General features: G+C 29.7%; 1 protein-coding gene across 3 annotated transcripts in view; it reads left to right on the forward strand.

Moving 5' to 3' along the window:
- LOC134685073 (ETS-related transcription factor Elf-5-like) overlaps nt 1–12,559 on the forward strand; it is a 41,679-nt gene extending 29,120 nt beyond the window's left edge. For all 3 annotated transcript variants that reach the window (XM_063544460.1, XM_063544459.1, XM_063544462.1), the window contains exons 2-6: nt 6,360–6,476; nt 7,650–7,790; nt 8,767–8,895; nt 9,233–9,425; nt 9,837–12,559. In XM_063544460.1, the coding sequence (XP_063400530.1) occupies nt 6,362–6,476; nt 7,650–7,790; nt 8,767–8,895; nt 9,233–9,425; nt 9,837–9,933 (675 nt within the window). In that variant the 5' untranslated portion in view covers nt 6,360–6,361 and the 3' untranslated portion in view covers nt 9,934–12,559. The remainder of the gene's footprint in view (nt 1–6,359; nt 6,477–7,649; nt 7,791–8,766; nt 8,896–9,232; nt 9,426–9,836) is intronic.
- Nucleotides 12,560–13,341: the final 782 nt, after the last annotated feature.

Raw genomic sequence — 13,341 nt, forward strand, 5'->3', positions numbered from 1 at the left:
GTACGAATATACGTATGCAGTCCATACCGTACTCGTACGGTGCAAATACTCTTATGGGCTGGAATATATATACATAATATAATATTAATAATCATCACAAAAAAATGTGTTTCACATAATATATTAGTTTATAATTCTAAATAGTTACATTAGATGTATGTTTCATTATAATACTTTATTTTGATTGGCTAACTGCACATCACGTGTCATTCCGTAGGCAATTGCATCACTCAATAACACTTTTCATTCATGATAGTACGTGGTCCCACAAAAAAGTGCACAGGTGAATAAAATACAAAATTTATAAAATTCGTGTTTTCATGATCATAGCTAAAAAAATGTAACTATAAGTATTAAATGCTTCTTTTTGTAACTTTATAGGGTTGTAAAAGCGTTGACCGTGCGCACATTTTTAGTATAAAGCGCTTTCTCGCTTCATACAAAATGAACTTCGGTCAACGCTTTTACACCCCAATAAATTTACTTGAGAAGCATGCCATTCTTCAATAAAAATATTAAGTTAATCACAAACACATATAAGATAATAATTATACTAATAATAATAATTATACCGAAATAGTTGTTTCACATAATATATATATATATATATTTAACTATTTTAACAAGAATATCATATATATATATATATAAGTTGATAACAATAATTATAGATTATCGTTGATTATCTCGCTTGAGCTTGTACAGCGAAAGTGAGAAAAGCAATCGAGTTGAGATGACCAATGATAATCTGTTTATCGCTATTTTACCTATGACGACGTTGTCAATTTCAATGTCAATTTCGTTAGCAACGCCAAGTGACCTCTTAGTTTCTAGCGATAATTTTTCCAACTCAAGCGAGAAGCGTGATATAAAAAGTATCACAAAAAAAGATCAAATGAAAAATGCACAAAATAGCGATGATAAACATTACAAAAGTATCGTTCACGTATTTTGTTATCAAGAGTGCTGATATGTCTTTTCCAAATATTTGTTTCCGTTTGTCTAATGGGACAGATATCATTGTTGAAATAGTGCAAAATCTACAAAAGTTGAAAAACAGTGTTATAAGGTGAAGTTCGTTTGTTAAAATATGTATGAATTTCAACCAATGAATTGTCGTGTGTACTATTATTTCCTAAAATAATGTCTTATTTTCATACAACCATGAACTTCCTATAAAATAACACTGAATTGCACGATAAAGTACTAAAATCATCTCTATTCATTGCGTTTGAAAAACCTTGACACTGTTGATGTATTGTGAGGAAAATATCTGAGCAAATATTCAATTTTTTTTGCATACACATTTTTAATTGTGTTAAGATCAAAATCTTAGTAGGACATTTTAAATACAGATATTTCTTTTTATTGTAACATATAAATTTTATTGACACATTTACTTATATGACTGAAATGACTGGTCAAGCGGTACTGATACATCTTGCTGCCACGTAATTTAAATTGACCTGAACCATTCTACCATGATAGACATTAAAAATCAACCACGTTTACAAGGGGGTTTGGCTAGACATAAAACCAGTATTAACCCACAATATTTTCTTACAATGTTCTGTACCAAGTAAAGAATATGGCAGTTGTTATCCGATTGTCCGAGTCTATGTATCCTGGTGTTTCTCTGGTTTCGTTGTATTCCTCTCATAGTTGATGTGTTTTCCTCGGTTTAAAATTGCAGCGCGGATTTGTTTTCTCTTAATTCGATCTATGACTCTTCTACAGCGGGAAACTACTGTTGCCTTTATTTGTATCTTATTGTTTAGCCTAGTTGTTTGAACAGTTTTTTTCGTATTCACTTGCATATACGATAATGTGATCACTTAAAAAGTTTAATATATCTGGTTATAAGTGTGCTTAAAAGACACTTCATCAAAGATGAACTAAAGATGAACTAAAGATGAATTATAAAAAAACACCGTAGGAAGATTGGGATATCTGATGTTTGATTTGCTATGTCTTTTGTAAAAAGTGTTTACTTTTAACATTTGAGCATACTAAAGAAAACAAACACATTTACTGGTAATAACATATAATAAAGGATATACAAATAGCAGAATAGACCTTTCCGATTTAATTTTCTTATAAGTTCAGTATTTTTGTGATTTTACTTTTAATCGTTTCATTATGTATACAATTAATACCATTGACATAATCAATTTAAAATTTCTTAACTATAAATTAGTGTCATACATGTTTACACAGTATTTTATATTCATCGCATTCGAAAGAAAAAAACCTAGAAAAAAACAAGGAATTTCAAAATGTATAAGGAAAACACCGAACCACCAGCATTGATTTTGTTTTCGGACAATTCCTTTATTATGTCAGGAATATGGCAGTTTTTGTTCACCTATGATGTAGGTCGATTGCGTTTGATTTTGTCTGTTTGTAAAGACCTCCTCGTTTTAAATTTGCATTTAAGTTCGGTATGCTATTTATAGTTTTTCGTTTGCTCATGCCTATGATAAGTGATTCTATTATGTTTAACGAAATGACGCCGAATGAGGATGCTAGTGGTCGTTCTTCTTTTTTTGTTTTTTTGTTTCTTGTTAGAAATCATTGAATTGCTGATAAACCCCCTCTTGTTAACATTTATAAAATCAGAGATTTAAACAAAATAGAAACTGTTTGCATAATTACTACATGTTAATACTAATTCTGTTTTCTATTTTAATTGTAAAAAAGTACCAAAAATTGTACAAATTTTGACTCTAACATCTAAGGTCTGATGTATAACTGAAATGATTTTGAATATGAAAGAAATTGCAAAATAAGAACGTAACAATTCAATTCAATTCAATTCTGTATTTACACTCCGATACAACATATGTGTTTCATGAGGACAAATTACAAATCAAATACAATAAATGACAGAATAGACAGGTAACTATTAACAAAAGAGTAATTTCTGAAGATAATAAAACTTGTAAGATACATGCATCTCTCTAAATGAAGGTAATAATAATACTTTTTGTCAACAAAAGTTGAAAAAAAATCACGAAACATATTAAGATTAATTTTGATATTTCAAACAGCAGAATAATACGAAGAGTTCATCCTGAATTTAAATTGTTGGCGTAAAACAGAATTGGTTGGCATTACAAATGTATTAGGATATTTGCTTATTATGAGGGTAATTGTTTGACCACTGAACATATTTGGTTTCGCTATGCTTTTGTCCTAGCTTATTTGACTTTTGATTATTGAGTGTCCATATTGAAATTTGTTTTTTTATACTAAAAATAATAAAATTTTGCACAAAACATTGTGAAATAATATTTATTCAAGGTAACGGTGAACTTCCGCAAATAAAAAATATTATTAAACTCCAAGAGGAGAACAATTAATCATGCACATCCATTTTCGATAATATCCAAATTTAGCTATTATTGTGTCATGCACATTTTCAAAGATTTTAAAATAATTTAAAATTAATTCACTTGACACTTGCAGCATGTACGAACAAGGTAGATTCATTATTAAAACATATTTCATTACCTATATTTATATGCAGCGGTATATTATTGTTGCCTTATTATAATTGGTAGTAAAATAAAAAGCATCGTACAATATGGTGATATGCCAAACTTCAGAATCGTTAAATGTAAAGCATTATAACAATGACATTGAGACATGATGTGCATAAAACTACGTAAAAAGTAAAATCACGAAAATAAAGTTTAGATTCGAACGGACTGATTTTTCTACTTTTAATACGATTAATTAGTACTGCAATTAGATATTTACTATGTGTGTTATGCATATCAACCCTGTACATTTTTAAATGTCTTGATTACGAAAGGATATTGTATATTGTACCAAAGCCGGTAGAACATATCTACGTCATATCCACTAAAATTATCAATTAAATACACATGTACTTATATATCTGAGTTTAAACTTATATATCTGAAATTCAACTTATATGCAAATACCTATATCTAAAATTAACATAAAAACTTTGAAAGATTATCTATGTAAAATTTAAAATCTAACTAACTACGCTGAAATATTTAGAAAACTTGATAGATTTTAAGCAGTTTTGGCAGTGTTTATGTTTCTCAACTTTGGTCACGGAGATTGATTTCTTTTTATGCCCCACCTAGTAGTAGATAGTAGAGGGGCATTATGTTTTCTGGTCTGTGCGTCCGTGCATCTGTTCGTCCGTCAGTTCATTCGTTCGTCCGTCCGTCCGTTTGATCGTTCGTCCGTCCGTCTGTTCGTCCGTCCGTTCGTTCGACCGTCCGTTTGTTCGTCCGTCCGTCCGTTCGTTCGTTTGTCTGTCCTGCTTCAGGTTAAAGTTTTTGGTCGAGTTAGTTTTTGATGCAGTTGAAGTCCAATCAACCTGAAACTTGGTATACATGTTCCTTATGATATGATCTTTCTAATTTTAATGCCAAATTAGAGTTCTGACCGACATTTCACGGTCCACTGAACATAGAAAATGATAGTAAGAGTGGGGCATCTGTGTACTGGGGACACATTCTTGTTTGAACTTATGATTACTGATATCTCTGATCTATTACAAAACCCTCCACAAAAGCATGTTATTATCACGAAACAATAATGAATTATTTTATTAATTACTTATGTTTAGATTTATTTTGGACATGTTCTATTTGTTCATTCATTCGATGTGTTTTATCATTTGAATTTGCCATTTGATTAGGGACATTCCGTTTTGAACTTTCTTCGGAGTTCAGTATTTTATATATAATATTGTTACACTAATCGTTTAAAGAGAGTTAGCTAACACTTAGGATCAGACAAATATTCAAACCTACTATGATATTAACTGAAATGACTATTATATATTGAAATTTTACATGGGCAATACGAGGGTAATCTCATTTAACGACCTAACTAGCATCCCTTACCATATTAGTTCTAAACTAGGCTTTATTTGCGAGAGAATACACACTGTTTTGTTGACTGTGTAGTTTGAATTTACTATTGTTTTCGTATTTTTAAAACGTTGTACTGATATAAAATAATTCTCTTTGCCTTGTTTGTCATGTGCTTTTGTATTGCCTTTTGGAATCTATTTATTTAAGAAGTAAAGCAATTAATTTTGATAGATAATACTGCAATTTAAAGCAATATTTGTTTAAAGGTGATTTTAGTTTAATACAAAGTCTATAATGTGGAAAGTTTGTTATTTGACCTATTGATATTTAGGTTATCAAAATGTGCTTTCCCTTTGACATAATAAGTTTATCTTAATTCCAAATATAATCCTTTAAAATAAAGAACATGTTTAAACAGAATTAAATGCACAAGGTTGAATGACATTTAATACTGATTCGACGTCAGTGAGTTTTCTACGTCACAACGAATATTTTGAAATCTGCAGATGTAAATATTATAGTTTAAGGAAATGGGTTACGGTAACCGTGTTTACCTTCCTGATTATAACTTACCTGTATGGTTTAAAATAGACTCTTTACAATGATCCAATGGATTTGATGAAAAGGTATCTAGTGGACTCGTAATGCGTAATAATTTTGCTTCTCTAGTGAATTTTCTATTTCAATATTCCCCTAAAATGCCAAAAAGATTGAAATATTAAAGAATATAAAATAAAAAGAATTTCATTTCAAAATAATTTAAACATGTTGGACGAAGGTAAGATTAAATGTTCTACACATGATCTTTAGAACATACAGCCGCTGAAATATTTAGTACAAATTCCATTTACACCTTGACAATTTTGGTGATATCTGTTCAGAAAGCAAACCTGTAAACACATAAAAGGTGATGCTATATTGTTTAAGGTTCCTCATCAAATTAAAATATCATCATATTTGCAATTCAACTTTTAAATGAAATATTTGAATAAAATTATATCAAATTTATCAACTTTTCTTTCTTATAAAAAGTCATTGTGTTACGAATTGACATAAATAATCACATAAACAAGATGGGAAAAACGTTTTCGTTATCCAACGGTTCTAATTTTGGAATTGCATTTTGTCTACATATATGCATCTCCTTTACTTAAAAGGAGTAGGTCCAGTAAAACCCCTATTTAGCCCCAAAATATTGAAGTTTACAAAATTGTTAAAATGTAAACATATAGTTATCTATTGGACAGTAGAATGCTTCTGCTACATACATGTGGACTGTTTTTGACAATACAATGCACATATATCGGGTAGTAGCGGGTAATAGCACCATTAAGTCATGCAAATTACTGAAATATTCTAGCATAATATTTAAAGCCCATACCGCATATTCAGCTATAAAAGTCCCCAAAATGACAATGTAAAACAATTCAAACCAGAAAACTAACGTCCTAATTTATGTTCAGAAACTAAACGAAAAACCAATATGTTTTTTTACAGACATGACCCTGGTGATAAACAACCCTTTTACATTTATACACTTACCAGTTTTTGATCGATCCTGGGATTGCATGCAGAGAATTGAAGACTCATCCCCGTACCAGACAATTCGCACAGGTATATATGTTAAATTATCGGTAATTCGTATATTTTCCCTTTGATCTTACTGCCTAATATTTTCAAGTATCATCGTACTGGCTGTATCACTGAAAATATTAGGCAATACTTTGCGTGATGTTATAACATTGCGTGATGTTATAATTACCGATAAACAGAATAATAGGTAGTTGAGTTTTTGATACTGACTATATCATGTTAAATATCTTAACTCGCCCTAACGAGCTCGTCTAGATATTCCACATGATATATTCAGTATCAAAAACTCAACTACCTATTATTCTATATATATTTATGTAGAATTAATATTTGTGTAAAAATAAAATTTATGTAAAAATAATATTCATGTATTTAAAAGATAATATTTATGTAAAATAATATTTATGTAAAAATAATATTTATGTAAAAATAGTATGTATGTAAAAATAGTATTTATGTGAAAATAATATTGATGTAAAAATAATATTCATGTAAAAATAAAAAAATACTTATGTAAAAATAATTGAAACAAATACATATAGAAAGCTTCATAATAAGAAAAAAAGAAATCCCATAAGTATATTCATTAGCTAGTAAGTAAGTGCACGTTGTCTTCTTGCCTCTGTATGAACCGTTCAGTCTATAAATTGTATTGAATGCATTCATGTATCAGTCGACACTTTGTTAATTTATATCAAAAAGACAATACCATACAATATTTTACCTCATACAGTTTTTTCTGATTTTTTTTAAGGTGGTACCCAACACTTTAACTAAAATTAATTTGGCTCGTTTAATTTTCTTCAAACTTTGACAAAGTTTTTACCTTGACCCTTTGACAAAAATATAAAAACTTCAAAAATTAGTACCAACCGTTTTATCGGAAAAAATACACTGTTTATATAGCAGTTTGATAAAAACTTACTTTGATCTCTGAAAAGCTTTTCTCCCCGTAAAAACACAACGTAATTAAAACATTTAGCTGATTTTACAGAGTTGTATCCCTGTAATGTTAGGTACCACATTAAATGAAAAACATATTTAATCTTTTTTTTTTTTTTTTTTTTTTTTAAGGCAGATTGAATATTTTGTTTCCTGTCGCGCAAATGGCAACTAATGCCTTGTAGTTATTATATAGCCTATCATACACTACCAATCTTGCTTATCGGATTTGTTTAATTTGCATATTTACAGAAAACGTGAGAGTTGAAGTTAGAGATAGCCAAGTATTGGCCCAAGTAGGTAAAGAATTTTATTGCATTGGAGATGAAGGTGATCCAAACGATCTTCTGAACCAATCACCTGTAAAAACAACGAGAACCTTTACATTTGAAGGTATATATTTGCTACTCTCACACAGCTACTTTTGCATAGTTACTTTTTATGTACATAAAACCATAGGACTGGAAATTTACTTTTTATATTAAGTACAATATCTTTACTTTAAATTTATTGTAATATTTAGGTACCTGTCTTTTTGGTACTTGATTTGCACTTGAAATTTTGGTGCAGAAATAAAACATCCGTTTCAATTGTCCATGTTTAAAAATCTTTCAGAGATTTGTAATAGGCAAATTTTTAAAATGCCGAGTACTAAAAGTTCAAGTACAAATCAAGTACTGTAGAATACAAGTACTTAAATATTACAATAATTTTAAAGTCACAAAATAGTACTGAATATTATAAGTAGATTTCCAGTATTACATATTTTTGGTACAGAAAAAGTCCCCATGCAAAAGTAGCTGTGTACATTTGGTAATTCAGTAAAAACGTATACATCCCACTAAGTTAATGCGCCAAAGTGCGTTAAATATTGCTAGGCTCAACTGGAGGACAAAAGTTGTATTTCAAGCACATTGATAAACTAATATGTTCTGGTTCCAGTGAGATATAAAGCAAACCATATCATTTCGATTTAAAGCTTAACAAATTGTACATTTGGTAAGGAAAATAATCGTCAGAATTATCAATGTTTTATTACTAATACCAATCTATAAAAATCCGCCGAATTATGAACCGCTTGTTTCTTGACACACCATGTTATCTCTGTTTTGTTGTTGTTGTGTGATTCATTAAGTTTTTCAATTAATATTGGTATATTTCGACTTTATAAAGTGGTAGAGAACTTTGGCTTATAAAAAATGACACTTTACCACGGTTTCAGGATTTTATAGTAAAAAAGGGAACTATTTTGTAATAGGATCATTTACATGTTCCAAGTTGCCAACTTAAGTTGAAGTCAAAATTAAGATTTAAGAGGAGTTTATTCAATATCAGCAATTTTAAAGTTTTTGTTCGTTTATCAAAACAGGTATAAATCCACCAGAAGAATTAATCCCAAAAACTGTAATCGAAGAGTTTAGTGCTGACCAACAAACAGAACAAACTCCTCGTACTTCCAGATTACGAGGAACACAAGTGCCCTCAGTGACACGTACAAGTAAGCTTATTGTGATTATATGTCTTTAAAATAATCTTAACTTTCTCGGTTGCATAAATCCGATAATTCAATAGTATCAATTTAAGAATCTACATATATCACAACTATGTGATATCATAGACAATAGATACAATAACTCTATTACTTTAAATTTTCTTAAATGAATAACAACGTTTCTTCAAAAACCAACATGAGATTATTTAAACATTGTAAGGCCTCATTTGACCAATATTAAAAATAAATGTATAATAAGAATATTAATTGGCATGAATTGATGTGTAAAAAATGTGCCAATTCGTACTTTGTAACATGTTTGTAACATGCTTTATAATTTCAGATGGAAGTAAACGCTTGTGGGAGTTTTTACGTGATCTCTTGAATGATCCAACAACAAATCCTTCTTACATAAAATGGACCAATCAAGAAAAAGGCGAATTCAGAATGGTAAAAACAAAAGAAATAGCTCGAATGTGGGGTGAAATAAAAAATAACGAACGAATGAATTACGAAAATATGAGTCGTGCAATAAGGTAGCTATTTTTTCTCTTAAGGAATTTACCAACAAACTTGAGAAAGCAAAAGCGATATCTGAACAAATGTTTATATAAATTTTCTAGTTGTCTGGTTTTTAGTGGAGTTCGTGTTGTTTCTTATTTATTATTTATAACTGTTGATGAAAATGCCTTTTGTTTTTTAGTCTTTGTTTACTTCTTGGTTTTGATTGTTATTGTCTTCCTTTATCATGATTTATTCAAAATTTTCTGGAATCTTCAGATGATGCTAGTTTCTGAATGGCTTACAAGGGGCCACTTAATGTTAAACAAAAGAAATTGAAATCATTCTGATGTTTTATCAAAGAATTACAAATAACTTTAAATGTTCGTCGTAAACTATGTCCCAATAAAATACAGATAAATTTCAATATTTTGCTTGTTTTCCAGATATTATTATAAACGGAAAATAATGGAACCTGTATTAAACAGGCGACTTGTGTACAGATTCGGACCAAAGTCGCATGGATGGAGACTCCCAAATTAGAGCTGACTGTTTGGTGTTGTTGTTCTCTATATTTTACAGCTGTTACAAAGCGGGTATGAACAATCTATGTCCCATTATTATAACAACATAAAGAATTATTGGAAAGGGAAAAAAATGTGCAACGCTGAAATTTTATTCAATTATCCAAACCAAGAGGAATGAAGATGAGTTTCTGGAAAGATCCTTTACAATCCAAATACATTGAAATCTTGTTTTTATTCTCTTGAATGGAATAACAACACATGTGAACTTTGAATTTCATGGATTAAATCGAATGTAGACCTAAAATAATGGAACCCGGCGATTGCTTGATTTCTTTTTAGAATACTGTATTTATATATTACTTAGTTTGTTGTATTTAGTTTGCTTCTTAAACGAATGGGAAACCATTATACTAACTATCAGCAAAACTTTCAAAATTATGTTCATTTGGATGACAGATGTAGGTATCTATTTTTCGACACAATTGCATTAACATATATTTTAATAATAACGCACTGTCAAATGGCATAAACATTTTGTAACAGTCAATATGAACGTCTTTTGCATTATGTCGGATCGTATGTTTTGCGTCCAAATCCCAAAGGACGTCACATATAATTGAAAGTATTTTAATGTGATGGAATATCGAGTCAGAAAAAGTAAATACTGTATTTGATAAATAAGCATATTTAAAAAGCAAACGAACAAACAAATCATCCGTTGTGTTTAATGAATATCGTTTTCAACATGGTCAGATAATTTCCTTTGTAACTAAATCAAATTTTGGAATCCGTCTTTTTTTGTCTATATGTGTGAAGGTCAACACATACTGATCAACAGTATTAAAGGCAGTTTTGACCAAAATAATGCTATATTTATTTAGTTGGGATATAGAATAAAAAGACTTTTACTGCCATAGATCATAAGATACCACTTTAAGTGTTCTGGGCATTTTGCATTTTTATGTTCATTTTAATCATTTTTGATTGTTAAAATCGTTGTACTTTATCTGTCTCTCCAATTTATTTGTGAAAAAGAGTTTATATTTTTATACTGCTATATATGTATTATTGTTAATGATGTTAAATAAAACTAATAACATTGCAAGTTGACAACGAATCTCATTCTCCATTCATTATTATCCATGATAATCATAAAAGGTCTCAAATGAAAACAGTATTATACCATTACCCATGTAACATGTATAAGTTATACTATCATTAATAAGTTATACTTTTGATAATAGAATCACTTACATCAAATCACGTATTTGATTTGTTTGAGTTTATTGACACTGCAGTTTTATGTAACTATAACGCATAGTAGGCTAAAGTATTGCCATCTGTCATTTGTTTTGCCTCATGATTATAATTCCTATTAGCGCCATGCGTCGCATATAGTGCGGTCGGAAGGCAAGCATATTCAATTTCTTCTTATTAATTTAATTTTAACCATGCTTGATGAAAGTTAATCATGAACGTCACTTTATCTGCAAACCATAAAGCCCGTCTTCTTTGCAGCGTTAAAAAGTCACCTTGAAGTACTACATATGTCCATCTTTATTCTCTTTTAATAAAAATAGGTTCTAGTGGCATTTACATTATTTTGTGCTGTTAAAGTTAATATCAAACCATAGAATATTATCATTAAATTCCGATCTTTAATATTCACAACACTTCCTGCAAACACGAAAATTGATAAATTCAAAGTACAAAAATCAGATTTTACTATTTGACTATTTAGGAAAGTCCTTTCTTGAAAGTCGAAACCTATTTCAAAATTAAGATATGAGAAACATAATAGAAATAGACTGATATCATACAATTGTTATGCAATTCAAAACTAGAACAGAGATCAAGATGTGAAAGAGAATATGTTTATTATGGGTACACATTTTTTAATCAAGAACAACTTATAAAAGGTGAAGGATGAATATATATTATATTTTGGGTACAAACTATTTAATCGTTGATCTATGTATGTCATGTTTTGTCAGTCTATGTTCGACTTATACAAGATGGTTTTTGGTTTAAGTATACTCTGCATCGTTTTCAATTGTCACAATAGGCTACTACTAAAAAGCTAAATAATAATTGACGTTTCAATAATGAGTGTTCTGAAATTGCAGTCGACATGTTACCATTCAAGCGTAATTACAAATCGATAATTAGGTATAACATGATTATTCTATAGTTGTGACTAGTGAGTAAAATCAAATGAAATGCATGAAATTGCTTATTTTTTTTAGTTAATCATTTTATCATTATAATATAATAAAATTACCTCTGATATCGTCATTTTAATGACTTGACAACTAGAAGGGTCACACCTTATGAAGAGTTAAGTAACCCCAATCATACGCGTACGGTTGGAATATACGTGTATGGTCGGATCATATGAGTATAAACCCATACGGTCATAACCATAAGCGTATGGTCAAAATACTCATATGGTCATAAACACATACACATTTCTATTAGTATCTTTCCCCACAATAATTTCTACAACAGAAATTATAATGAAGCATAGATTTGATCATTATTGTTATTTGTATAAAGTTTGACTTCTATCTTTGTTTATGTTAAATTATTTAATGCTGATTATAAAAATATACTGAGATCTTTATAATTGTTAACTTATTGAATGCTGATTAAAATATAATAACAGATTCTCATTGTTACATTATTCATCGCTTACGCAACATAATGCTCAACATTGCAAATGTCATAGTCCAACCGCGTTATAATTTGAAGGGCTTGAAAGTGAACCATTTACTATATGAGTCGTTTGTGTTTTCTCTTATTTTTGAGATATTGAGATAAGACGTGGCACGGTACTTGTCTATCCCAAAATCATGTATTTGGTTTTGATGTTATATTTGGTATTCTCGTGGTGTTTTGTCTGTTGCTTGGTACGTTTCTGTGTGTGTTGCGTTTCGGTGTTGTGTCGTTGTTCTCCTCTTATATTTAATGCGTTTCCCTCGGTTTTAGTTTGTTTCCCCGATTCTGTTTTTTGTCCATGGATTTATGAGTTTTGAACAGCGGTATACTACTGTTATATAGCATGTAGTGAAGGGTATTGCAAAAGTGACCAACTTCATATATGATTGATAAATAAAGGCAACAGTCGTAAAACGCTGTTTCATTGTTATAAAAAGATTCTGAGAAAACAAATTAAAAAAAAAAAACGATAAGAAGAAAACAACGCAAAAAAGTAACACTGAACTGCAACTAACAACCAAACACCAACATACATAGATATAGACTATTTGATAACAACATCCATCTTCCAAACTTGGTACAGGTCAATTCTTAAAACAAATAGTGGGTTGAATCTGATTTTATGGCTAACAAAACCTCCCACTTGTATTGCAATGTTTAAATAATATAAAATATAGCATGACAGAAAATAGGTTAGTTATACGCA

Source organism: Mytilus trossulus, chromosome 9, assembly GCF_036588685.1.
Source record: "Mytilus trossulus isolate FHL-02 chromosome 9, PNRI_Mtr1.1.1.hap1, whole genome shotgun sequence".
In the NCBI taxonomy this organism is placed as follows: Eukaryota; Metazoa; Mollusca; class Bivalvia; order Mytilida; family Mytilidae; genus Mytilus; species Mytilus trossulus.